At 53.2% G+C, this 12,671-nt stretch overlaps 1 protein-coding gene across 1 annotated transcript in view; it reads right to left on the bottom strand.

Moving 5' to 3' along the window:
• The window catches only part of HTRA1 (HtrA serine peptidase 1), a 46,048-nt gene extending 35,168 nt beyond the window's left edge, over nt 1-10,880 (bottom strand). The window contains exon 1 of the mRNA XM_081268001.1: nt 10,268-10,880. Coding sequence (XP_081124127.1) covers nt 10,268-10,751 — 484 coding nt within the window. The 5' untranslated portion in view covers nt 10,752-10,880. The remainder of the gene's footprint in view (nt 1-10,267) is intronic.
• Nucleotides 10,881-12,671: the final 1,791 nt, after the last annotated feature.

The raw sequence follows: 12,671 nt of genomic DNA, 5'->3' as shown, positions 1-12,671 counted from the left end.
CTTGCATGTGCAAGGACCTGGGTTCAATCCCCAGCACCACAAAACAAACAAGCAAAACATTTGAATGAACATATTCTTCAAAATAAACAAAACTGGGGCTGGGGATGTGGCTCAAGCGGTAGCGCGCTCGCCTGGCATGCGTGCGGCCCGGGTTCGATCCTCAGCACCACATACAAACAAAGATGTTCTGTCCGCCGAGAACTAAAAAATAAATATTAAAAAAAAATAATAAAATAAATAAAAAAAATAAAAAATAAATAAACAAAACCGTCTGGCCTCCTCCTGCATCCTGGACAGCAATGGCATCCTGGAGATTCCTTGCTAGAGTCCCCGAGCTGGGCATCCAGGAACTCCAGCTCTGATATGTCCTGCCTCATGACCTTGGGCCTATATCTCCCCTACTGAGCCCAGGCACACTGGACCTGACAGCCACACGAACCCTCCCAGGTCAGACAGTCTGTGATCACAATTCTCCCTAAACCCAGGTAAAGGTGAATGTCCAAAGTGCTCATTCTGCCCAAACATCGCTTATCCCTTACAGAAGATGAACCTCAGAATAAAGGTAACTTTGAAGACCAAGAAAGTAACTAACAGAATGACTGGTTTGGACCATCATTTTCCATCTATCCCAGAGGATTTCCCTCAGGATTTTTCTTATTGACCTTCAGTGACTTAAGAGGTTGAAATTCTATAACTGATGGCAACAAATATTGCCACAACCTTCTGGAAAATAATTTGGCAATTCACAAGTAACGTCCTTCCATCCAGTTACTGCACTTCTCGGTGTCCACCCTAAGAGAATGACCCAAGAAACTTAAGTAGCCATGAACATGACTGTGCGTGCCTCTGCACTGTTGCCCCTGCCCAAAGGGACATCAGCAGGGATCGCTACCCAAACAGTGGCAAAGCTTGGGACAGAAATGAGGATGCTGCTGGAACACTAGTGGTGGAAAATTCACGAATCTTTTCCCTTCTTTTATCTTTGATGTGTTTAGATGATATTTCTAACTTTTAAAAAACGGACACAGTACAACATGCTGTCAGGTGCATGAACGCGCTTCCCAGGATGGCTCAACAATGTGGGGAAAACAAACTAAAAAGAGCCTTTACGCTAAGAGGAAAAACCTGGCAGATTTATCCCAAAAGAAACCTAACCAACCACAGGCTAAAAGCACTGAAGCCTCACCTCGGCCGATTCACCGTGTGTCCACCATGATATTTCTGTGGGTTGTTTTGCCTGCAGCAAGAGCACTATAATTACCATCCCAGCCTTCACGGGTGCTTCCAACCCCCCAGGGGAGAAGCCAGTCATAGAATTGCTTTGCATTCATCTTCCAACCCGGAGAACAAAAAGTTATTTGGGGGAAATAAAAGCTATCCTCAGCACCATCTTGAAAAGGGAGAGTAGGTGAAGATTCCCGCTGTCCATCACGCTTTGAGGGGCGTCCTCTCCCAAACACCCACTGCTCCTGCAGGAGGAGGCAGCTGGGAGGGGCTGTGGGAGGGGCCCCGGGTCAGGTGCCCCAGGCGCCCGTGGATGAGCTATGCCTCTTGTTCCCATTGGGTGCCTCAGTTTCCCATCTGTGAAGTGAGTTTGGGCTGTAGAACCTGCAAAACTGTCTACACTCCAGTTTTAGGCACATCTGCCCCACAGGCAGGTGGTGGCTTTGGCTAGCTACCACGTCTGTCGGTGCAGGGAAGGCAGCATCCTCGTCCACAAGGTCCAGGAAAGTAGGAAAACGAGGAGTTGATATGGGAGACGTGGAAAGTGAGAGCTGTGATGTTTTTTCAGAGGATGAAGGGGTTCTGTGGTGGCCGACGATGACTGTTCCAAGGGGACAGACTGCAGATGCTTAGGGAGAGCAAAACCTCAGTGCACGGGGCCCTTGGGGTTGTCTCAAGTCTCCACCCTTCCTTCCGCATCTCCCGGACAATTACCTGGGTTTTCCTGCTAAGTTTTGGCCAAGGGGGGCTGAACCATATTGAGCTATACTTTTCAGAGCCAAAAATCTCAGACTGGTGGAGAAATGTCCGGCTAGGATCTGAGGCATGTCAGCTCAGGCCATTTCCTGACCAGCAAATGTTAAACAGAAACTTGGCCTGAAGCTGGGAGTGGTGGCACACAACTGTAATCCCAAGAACCCAGGAGGATCACAAATCCAAGGCCAGTCTGGGCAACTTAGCAAGACCCTGTCTCAAAATAAAAAGGACTGAGAATGTAGCTCAGTGGCGGAGTACTGCTGGGTTCAATACCAGTACCACAAAAACAGAAAAAGAAGAAACTCAGACTGAGAGGACACTATGCAGACACAGCCTCATGATGGGGAACGTGCCCTCTGTGACGCTGGCTCAAGACAGTTATGTGCTCCGTATAGTGACTGGGATGCTGTGTTTTGGAACAAAGTGTTTTAGTATTTTGCCCTTGGAGAGGATGGTAGTGAACTCTGCCTTGGACCTTCCTGAGCTACCACATCACCTGCTACACTCTGAGCGTGTCCCCAAGGGTTGGTGTGTTGTCAGCCTGGGCCACAGGGTGGCGATGTTGGGAGGTCGTGTGGAACCCTTAAGTGGCAAGGCCTAGTGGGATACAACTGGATGATCGGGGTGCTGCCCTGGGATCCTGGTCAGCTCTTGCAAGAGGCTTGTTATAAAAAAGCAGGCCTTGGCCCCTCCTGGTGTGTGTGTGTGTGTGTGCGTGTGTGTTTGTGTGTGTCTGGCTTCCTGTGTGGACATGTGACCTCTTCCTTTTATATGCACTCCTACCATTATGCCACCACCCACCATGAGTTCTTCACCAAAGCCAAGCATACTCTGGCTGGCACCACGCCCTTGAACCTCGGGAACTGTGAGCTAAATAAACGTCTTTTCTTTTTAAAGTACTCAACCTCAGATATTTCATGATAGTAACAGAAAACTGACTACGACAGTGCCCAAAGGAGACCTATGCCTGGACACCTAAGAAGCATATCATTTTCCATCCTTCCAGCTCCATTCCTGGTCCTGGTTCTACCTGGACTCCTGGAAGAGTCTAGCCAACTAGAAGTCCCTCTCCCTTGCGCTACTCGGAGACCTCAACGTCCCTCTTGGGCAGGCAGAAAAATCAGTGAGGACCCGGTCCATCTAAACAGCATGATCATTCCCCTACATCTACACAATGGCCAGTGGACACCTGTCCTCCATCTAGCAGGGAGCAGTCACCAAGACTGAGCTCTCTGACAAGCTTAAAGGAATAGAAATAATGTAAAGTACATTCTCAGACCACAGCAGAATTAAAGTAGAAATGAATAACAGAATTGATGATGGAAAACTACCCAGAGGTGAATCAATACTTCCAAGCAGCACTGAGGCAAAGAAGTCTCAGGGACAGTTCCCAAGTGAGAGGACTTGGGGTCAAACCCCGGTCTGCCTCCCTCCGCCTACTGGCTGAGTTAGGTGAACCTCCCAGAGCTTCATCCACCCTGGGGCTGGGTAGCCCAGATGGCACCTCTCCCTCCCTGGGCAGCTGAGGGAAGAACCAGGCAAGATCTGGAACCTGACGGTCAGTGTCCAGCTCAAGAAAGCACATGGAGATGACAGCTCTTTGGTCACTGTCCTGCATGGTGGCACCTCCCCCATCCAGCCTGTCCTGGGAATGTAACACTCGCTTCCCCACGTAGCACCTTCCACTCCAGGGAAAAGCAGAGTGACCACAGAGCCTTCCGTGGCCCACATCCGGTGGGCAGCCATCTGCCTGGCAAGTCCAAGTGGCAGAACTCTGTGTCTGTCCCAGTGCAGTGACTGCCACTTACAATGCTGGCACCAGAGCTCATCTCAATCATGGGGTGTGAGATGACACGAGTGTTGGACAAGTGGGCAAAGTCTTGCCCCGCTGGTGTGCAGGGTTGGAGAACATGGCTCCTCGTGCAGGCAGGCCCACCAGCTCCCCTGGCTATTGCACAACTACTGAAGAAGATGCTCCTGAAACTTCAACTATTGCACAAGGCTCTGACTCATTAAGACGAGGTTATTCAAATTTGGAAATGATCAGAAATTCCAGCCACAATCCTATGCCCTCAGAGACGTTCATGTGCAGGGAGACGCGGTTCTCCCATGCGGAGGCACCAGCTACAGCCCTTCCAGGCTGTGGAGGGCAGTGCTTATGAAATGTGCTTACATGACAATTTGTCCTAGGAATTTAAAATTGCAGGGTACTCGTGGGCTCCCGGCCCAACTTTTCCTTAAGCTGTGACAAATTTTTCCCTGTAAGGAATTCCCAGAGCACGGGAAACCAAGCCACTTGTTGTCCCAGAAGACCCCAGGGCTTCTCCAAACTGCCATCCCCGGGGAGTTACAAACTCCAGAAAGGGTTAACAAGATGACATTTGTAAAACCCCAGGTGTCCCAGACACTGGGCTCTTAATTCAAGGGAAGCCACATACTTCTTGGATCTCCATCAGAGTATGACAGACAGCGGAATCTGACTCGCTCTGCCCGGAGACCTTCCCGAGGTATGAACTGGTAATTCCAGGCCAGCCTCCAGGACACCTGCCCCGGCTCCCCTTCTCGATGAAGCCTTCCTAACCAGCCCGCCCACTCACCCCGGGGAGAAGAGACGTTCTCCCACTTCTGCCCTGGGCTGGCTGCCCTGGCAGTCCTGGGTGACGGTCACAGTGGTTGTTACAGCTCATACAGCTGCTGATGGAGCTCTAGAAAAGCACCAGGCACAAAGCACTTCACCAAGCGCGCACAGGCTCACTGGATTTCTGTCAGTGCTGATGAGTGTTTTACAGTTGACATCCAAGAAGTCACACATCCTCCAAGTGGTGACCAGACTTCTGAAGCCCAGCCCTCAAGCTGGGCACCACACAACCTGTGATGAGCACCATGAGATCAGGGGACACCGGGCCTTACCCTCATTCCCTCTACTGGGTACATTTCAATGCACAGTAGTTATTCAACAGATGTTCTGAAAGAATTTAGAAATGGACCTCACGTCACTGAGCCTGAAAGGTGAACTCTGCACCCATCCATCAGTGACAGACAGGCCTCTTCCTTGCCACTCCTTTCTGTCCTGAGGCATGTTGTCCTGGCTAATGTCCTCCTGTGGTTTTAAACACACATCACTAAGCAGAGCTGAATCACACCAACTTCCCCGCCACTTCCGGGAGTCTTTTGAAAAAGTACTCAGAATGGCTACAGGTCTTAACTTCTCCGTTGATGGCATTTTTCTCTTTTCTCTGTTAGTGGCAGAGAAGGTGGAAAAAGACAAGCCATGCTGGCTCAGTAGGAGACTCACTCCAGAGGACCAGAGGCAGTCCAGCCCCAGGCCCCAGGGAAGGACACCAGGCCCCAGAGCCTCGGGTTCTTGGGGGTAGATATGTGACCCACAGTCTCCCAGGGACTTCCAGCAGCCAGCACAGAACCCAAGTTCAGGACAAACAGGCTCTAGATGGGTCACATCCATTCAGTGCCAACCTTGACTTTGACAGTTGTAATTTTCAAAAACGAAGTAACTCTTTGGGCAACGCACTCAGCCTTCAAAATAGAAAGGCTGGGGCTCCGATCTCCTCTGAGACTGATTTTCTTACAAGAAGCACAGGCCATTCTAGCTAGAAGGGACCTCAGAGATCAGCTGGTCCAGTCCTCTCCTTGCTGAGAGCTCAGAAGGAGGAGCTGGTCATGGGTCAGGTAACCGCCCACAGAGGCCAGGGCCAGGTGTCAGCCCTCGGGCCCTGCCATCCCAGCTGGTCTTCCAAGGAACCTCAACCCCTGCCAAGCTTGATTTCTCCTTCTCATTAAATTTAACCAGAGATATTTATTCACTAGAAATATAAGCTCATGGAAAGTCTGATTTCTGAATCCAAGGCACAAAACTTGTCCAGAATCACGAAACTCCAAACCTACTCAGAATCCAGCCCCGCTGTGCTGAGGCTGTCTGGCCACCGTGAGCTCATGGTCCGGCCATAATCACCTACAGACTGCAGTTATTTTAAGCTCCAATGCAACTATTTACAGCTCTCCTGGACAGAATGAAGTAAATCAAATGCTTGGCTTTTGATCCTGTTAGCTTACTAATTTTATGAACACTTAATAGTTTTTAACTCTTTAGTAAAACCATCAGAGCAATAAAAGTAGATAAGCAACCACAGTGAGCAAAGTCTTTTATATTAAAATTTCCAAGTTTCAAATGACTGAAACCTGGAAACTCAAAGCTCTCTACCAACCCTGCCCTAAAATGAAGCCTTGGCCCTTGCATGCTTATTTCTTAAACGGCAAAAGATGTGTTTGAAGTGCAGATAGTGGAAATGACCCTCTAGCAGATGCTGCACTTGTAGTGATGGAGGCTGGTACCTCCCCGACTGTGTCAAGCCTGAGCCTCCAGGGCAGGGGCTTTGTTTTATTCCACGATGTCTCCCCCATGTTCAGCAAAGTGTCTGGTCCTCAAATAACAATGATTAAGGTTCAAGGAACCCATAAAAGAACCACTTAAATAGAGTCTACAAATGGTGCGAGCCTTGGAGAAATAAAGCAACTGTCTATTCTGTGACCCCCATCTTCAGAGGCTCTGGGGCGAGTCCAGGACCCGGCAACCCCTGAGAACCTCCAGTGCGGGGGTCCCCTGGGCATCCTCCTCCTGCCTGAGGCTTGGAGACTCTAGGCTCATCGGGGCCACCATTGGGGATAAGGTGGGCTTGTCTGGACTGTGTACTAAGAGGAGAAATGAACTGGGCTTCTACGGTCTGGGGAGTCTTTTTCGGAGCTCCTTCCTGGCTTCTCGTCCACTTAGCAGAGACATGCTGTGTCACACAGTCCTGGCTCATCTTTTGGAATCTCCAGGGATCCAGAAGGGCCTTTTTCTCTCAAGAGCAGCTTGGGATCTGGGACTCTAGTTTGGAAATGATTTAACTACAGCCCCTTCTAGTTTGCTTCTCCTTGGCAGGGCTACAAGGATGGCAACTGAAGAAAAGCTTGTCCTCAAAATCCTGCGCCTGCAGAGGGAGAGCTGGGATCTGTCCTGCTTAAGGCCACAGCCATCTGGAACACTGTTTATCTCAGCTCTTAGCTGTGGCTTAGCTGCAGTTGGCTTATAATCGCTGCTGCTCTGTCGACAGCACCGAGTGGGGGTTATGAACAGAGCTCTGGAACCAGAAGCATGGGTCCAAGTGCAAGAAAAGGCACTGCTATGTGATTGTCACCCAGCTGTGACAGGGGAGAGTATAGCAAAACCATTGTTAGGAGGATGAAGAGTCGATAAAAAATGCCCAGAGCAAAAGAAGCACGAGCTGTACATGAGCCCTTATTATTATTATCCTATTCTTAATTGCAATTCTATCTTTTCCCTGTACTTTCCTAACCACCATAGCACATGACAAATGCCTGTTCTCTGCTATAACTATAGTTTTCCAAGGAGACCCTGCCAGCAGCGATGAGTTCTGAAATTGATGGTTTGCCTTCATTTCCAATTCCATAATTAGAGATGTTCTCTGAGGTCTTCATTAAATAATTCACAGACAAAAGTGCTTTTTTTTGAATGGTGACACTTTCTCCACCCAAAGGGCCACCAGGACTCCAATGGATGGCTCCCCTGCCCAAGGACCTCTCCTCTGACAGCATCCCCCTCTCTTCCCCCACACACTGCCCAGACAAACCCTCCTTTGAATTCCTGTGATCCTGGACCACCCTTACGGCAGAGTGCTCCCCACCCTGCCCCATCTTCTACTCAAACAGCACCTCTCTAAAGGCCTCTGTGTCCACCCATCTAAAGCTGCACTCCGGCAACCCTTGCACGAGAACAGGCGGCCAACTCTCCTCATTCACTATGATGTCAACTGACCTACCCTGGGTACCAGATGCAGAGAGCTGGAGTGGGGCTTGGACTGAACAAAGGTCATTGGCACCCAGGCTCCCGTCCTGGAAATAACTCTGGGAAGTTAGGGCAGAGTGACAGATGGGGAGCAAGGGGCAGAGCAAAGCAACGCCTTCCACTAGCAATAGGATGGCTACGGGTCTCCAGCACCTCCTATTTACGCACTCATTCATTCATCCATCCACTCATTCATCCACCCATGTATCGATTGGGTGCTTTCTATATGCCAGGCAGACAGACACACAAACAGTGTCGGACATGTTACAAACTCAATAAATATTTGCAAAAGTAGGAGGGATGGATGAGGCCAGTGTTGCACCCCTTCTGTCTCCCTCCAAGCTCATTCTTCTGTGTCTGTCCCCACCCTAGTGCATTGGAGAACCGCTGGTAGACAGAGGGCCAATGAGGGACCTGTTTCTCTCCAGAGGCAACTCAACCAAACAAGTATTTGGACTCTGCCAACTCCAGAGCTCGTTAAGTGACTCGGCTTCAGTGGCAATAAATTAGGCGGTTCCCATGGTGAAAGTAACTCAGGACCCCGGGCAGCCAGACTACAAACAGTAACGGCTGCCTTTTTTTGACCAAAAAATGCTTTCCTAACGTTGTCACTACACACTCAGGTTCTGGCAGGAGCCCAAACTCCTCACCCTCTGGTATTCTCACTCCTCCACTAGGCTAGTCCCCCGCCAGGCTTTCTCTGAGCTGCCAAGAACGTCATTGTACATGACACGGTCCCTCTTCCTCCATCCAGGGACTCTGATCACCCAGCCCGGATCATTCCTGGCCCTCCCCAAATGTCCACAACCCCGATCCATTCCCCACTCCCCAAACAAAACTATGGCTCTGCTCAGGCTGCTCCACGCCCCAGATGAGGGAGCACCCCCAGGATCCCTTCCTCCTGGAAAGCCCCCTCCCAGGGCTTTGATGTGGCCCTAAGGCTGGCTCTGAATAAGGCTATCTGGGTTCACATTTCAGCTGAGTGCCCTTGGAGAAGTGATTCAACCTCAGCTTCACTCGTGTAAAACAGGAAGGGGAGGCAGAAGCTTCCTCCGGAGAGGCTATCAAAACTGAAAGCGTCTGGGGCAACTCACCTGGCAATGGACTTGCACTCCGAAGGTGTACCTTCTCCACGCTCCTCCCTGGCCCTCAGATCACTTGTCTCTGAAATAATTCTCCTCTCCTTAAAGAAGCTGAGTTTCCTGAGGGCTGAGGTTGGGCTCTGTGCTCCCGTGTTAGTGGATGCACGTCCTCTGGCCACTCCCTGTACCACTCTGGCACCCTCCTCTCCATGTGAGCCATGCTGTGCCAGGTGGTCATGCTCCTATAAAGAACAGTCTAGACCCTCAGTCCTGCATGCTCCCATCCCTCTCTCCATATGCATGCACTGAGAAAGTGACACCAGGTCTGGGCAGCAACCCGGTGGCTGTGGCCAAGTGCACTGCCAAGCCCAGCTGGCCAGTCCCCACACCACTGTACTGGCTGGGGCTGAACTCTGTATTGTTTTTCCACATGGCATCTCTTCATGGAGACACAGGATCTCTCCCTAAAGTTAGGACAGGCATTTCTCCACTGTCTTCCCTGCCCCCACCCCACCCCCCCACACACACACACCTCCTGGGTCAGAAGGGGTCTGGATACAGTCAAGCTGAATGAGGGAGAGCTGGTCATTTTCCTCCTCATCCCTAGCCCATCCTGCCTCTGGCTCTGCAGATTTCTGATCCAGCGCTGGAGTTTAGTTTATTCAGAAGCAGCCGCTTTCACTTTTTTTTTTTTTTTTTTTTTTTTTTTTTTTTTTTTTTGGCTCAAAACAAGCGAGACTGGCAGCGACAGTGCTGAAACGTCAGGGGTACTAACACAGTCCTTTCCCCGGGAGATCATCTGGGGGAAACTACAGGCAACGCTGTTTCTTTCCCAAAAAAAGTTAAACTTTTCACTGAGGAGCCATGAAAAAATTGCTGCATGGGTGATTTCAAAGCTAGGAGGGGAGCAGAGAATAGAAGGAGGGAAGCAACCGAAATAAGTTCTTGTGGTCCCAAAGCCGCTCAGTCCTCAACTTTCCCTCCTTATGTTTACACTCCTGTATTTTTCCAGGGGTCCCGGGTGCTGTGGTTCCGCGCAGGGCATCCAGCGGCAGGCCACCGGGCGGGATGCCTTGTCACCCTGGCCCGGGGCTGCCGGGCAGAGCGCGCTGAGAACACGCCAGGCGCCGACCAACCCCGGGCCGGGCGCAGCGCTCGCTTCCGAGGGAGCCCGTGGAATGCTGCCATCCCAGAGCCCTACCCACCTCTCCTGACGAGCGGGCGCCCTGAACACCCTACAACGCTCCGTTGCCCCTCAGCTGGCCCATTTATCCCGCGGGGAAGGCCAGGGTGGAATGGAGGGACGGGGGAGCTGCCCGGTAGCGCAGGGCGGGAGGGGTACCTTGTCCGCAGGCGCCGCGCTGTAGGACGATGACCGGCGGCTGGTGCAGCCTCTCGGAGCGACGGCTGGCAGCGCGCAGCTGGCACAGGTTGGCGTAGGTTTTGGCGTCGCTGCCGCACACCGGCTCGCTGCTGGCACACACACAGAGCCCGGCCTGCGACCGCCGGCGCACGGTGGCCGAGGCGGGCACCCCGAAGGACACCACACACTGCAGCCCCTCGCCGCAAGGGCCCTCCTGCAAGCCGCACGCGGCGCCCTCGGGGGCGCCACACACCTCGCAGCAGCCGCACGCGTCTCGGACACGACCACCTTCGCAGTTGTCGGGCGGCGGGGCGCAGCGCGCGGGCTCGCAGCGCTCGGGACAGCCAGCAGCTGGCCCGGTGGCAGCAGGCGCGGAGCCGCCGGCCCGGGGAGGCAGCGCCGAGGCAGGCGCCGCCAGCAGCAGCAGCAGCAGCGGGAGGAGCACGGCGCGCAGGGACTGCATGGCGGATCCGACGGCGGCGGGCTGGACCAGGGCCGGAGAGGAGCGCCGGAGAGAGCGCGGGAGGGCCTCGGAGGCAGCGGGTGCGAGTGCGCGTGGCCGCTCGGCCCAGCCTATTGGCCTCCCGGCGGTGACGAGCCGCCTTAGGGACGGGCTCGGCGCCCGGGAGGGGGGTTGGCCGCAGGGAGGGCGGGCAGCTGGCCCGGGACCGCCCACGTCGGGGAAAGGGCGGGCGCGCCGGGACAGGGCGGGTCCGGGCGGCGCGCGGTCCTCCCGCCCGCGGGGCTCAGTTTCCCCTTCTACGCGCCCCTGTGTTCTCCTTCCGCGGGTTTTCGCCGCGATTCGCGATCTTAAAACCAAACCAAAACGACAGCCTGTCGAACCTGCCGGGGCCTCGCGCGCGGGCGCCGGGAAAAGTTCCCGCAGGTCTCCCGGCTGCGGAGCCGCCCCGGCATCGTCGCAGAGCTGATCTCGAGTGGGAGGAGCCCCTGCACAGACCCCGGAAAGTGGCCGAGCCACCCGGGGTCACGCACTGAAACTGACCCCTGTACCCCGCACGCGAGTCAGTGACCGCGGACCCATGCAGCGGTACAGGGGCGGCGTCCGCGGGGCTGGCGGGAAGCCAGCGCCCAGACCCACGGTTAGGAGAAAAAAAGGCCAAGAGCAGAAACACGCTAGGATGTAATGCTTGCATCGGGTTCTTTTTTAAAGTTGATATCGCTGGTGGGCGGGCTAGTACACCGGAGCACCTCCGAAAAGAGACGTACCTGGCGGAGGTGAGAATGGGCGGCAGCGGTTTAAATTTGTCGGGGAGGGACCGTGTGTGGTTTAAATTTGTCCCCACGTGCGTGATTGTCTCAGAACGTTGTTATCAAATAGAAGAGCTCGCCGTTGGTCTTCCCCTGAGAGTCTTCAGGGCGTCCTTGGGACAGAGGCGAGTCTAGGCATCGCCAGGAAGGGCAAGAGCGACTTGGAGTCGCCTCCCTGTGCCGGGTGACGATCTTGACCAACGCTGCTCAGCTAGTCAAAGCTTCCATCCTAGAGCACGGTCGGAGGCTTCTGCGCAGAGGCCCCAGCGACCGTGAGCCTGGGACCTGGAGATTTGCGGGGTTTCCTAGTCTTGGTCTGAGTTGTTCCCTTGTGCACACGTTCCCTTTCCAAGAAAAATAGCTTAAAGAGTAAAATCCGACTCCCTCAAAGCCCGTCCCAGGGGTGAGCCTTGTTCGGCATCCAGGTTCCAGAGGGGTCCACAGGAGGCTCCAAAGGAAGCCAGAGGCCAGCAGCCTTGGACGTGAGAAATGCTTAGGGGTGCCCAGCTGACTTCCTCTGACCCCAACCTGACTTCCTCTGAACCCACTACATTTCATTCAGAAACCCCGCACGGTGGTGTATGCCTGTAATTCCCGTGGCTCAGGAAGCTGAGGCAGGAGGATCCGGAGTTCAAAGCCAGCCTGAGGAAAAGCAAGGCACTAAACAACTCAGTGAGACCCTGTTTCTAAATAAAATACAAAATAGAACAGGGGAGGTGGCTCAGTGCCACCACTCCACAGTGCCCCTGACTTCAATCCCTGGTACCTACCCCCAAAAAGAAAAAGAAATGAAAGCCAGAATCCCACCTGTGGAAAGAAAAGCCTTGACCCAGAATCCACTCAGCCCAGGAAACTGAGGGGGCAGTTACCTCATGCAAGCCCTGAGCATCCTGCTCTGTGGTTAATTTGGAGAACAAAAGGGGGGGGCTGCAATTATCAAAGCTGATCACCAGTGAGGGACTCCTGGGAGGCAGATGAACTAAATGGGCATGTGGTGGCGAATAAACTAGTGAAAACCTCTGTGTGTCCAGTTCCCTTATTTTATAGATAAAACCCAAGACCAGAAAGCTGTGACTCAAGGGGAGGGGGGCATCACACAGGAGTGAATTGTCCC

The sequence above is a fragment of the Spermophilus citellus genome (genome assembly GCF_964194105.1).
Source record: "Spermophilus citellus genome assembly, chromosome: 15".
Taxonomy (NCBI): Eukaryota; Metazoa; Chordata; class Mammalia; order Rodentia; family Sciuridae; genus Spermophilus; species Spermophilus citellus.
This window is presented reverse-complemented; position numbering and strand designations above follow the sequence as displayed.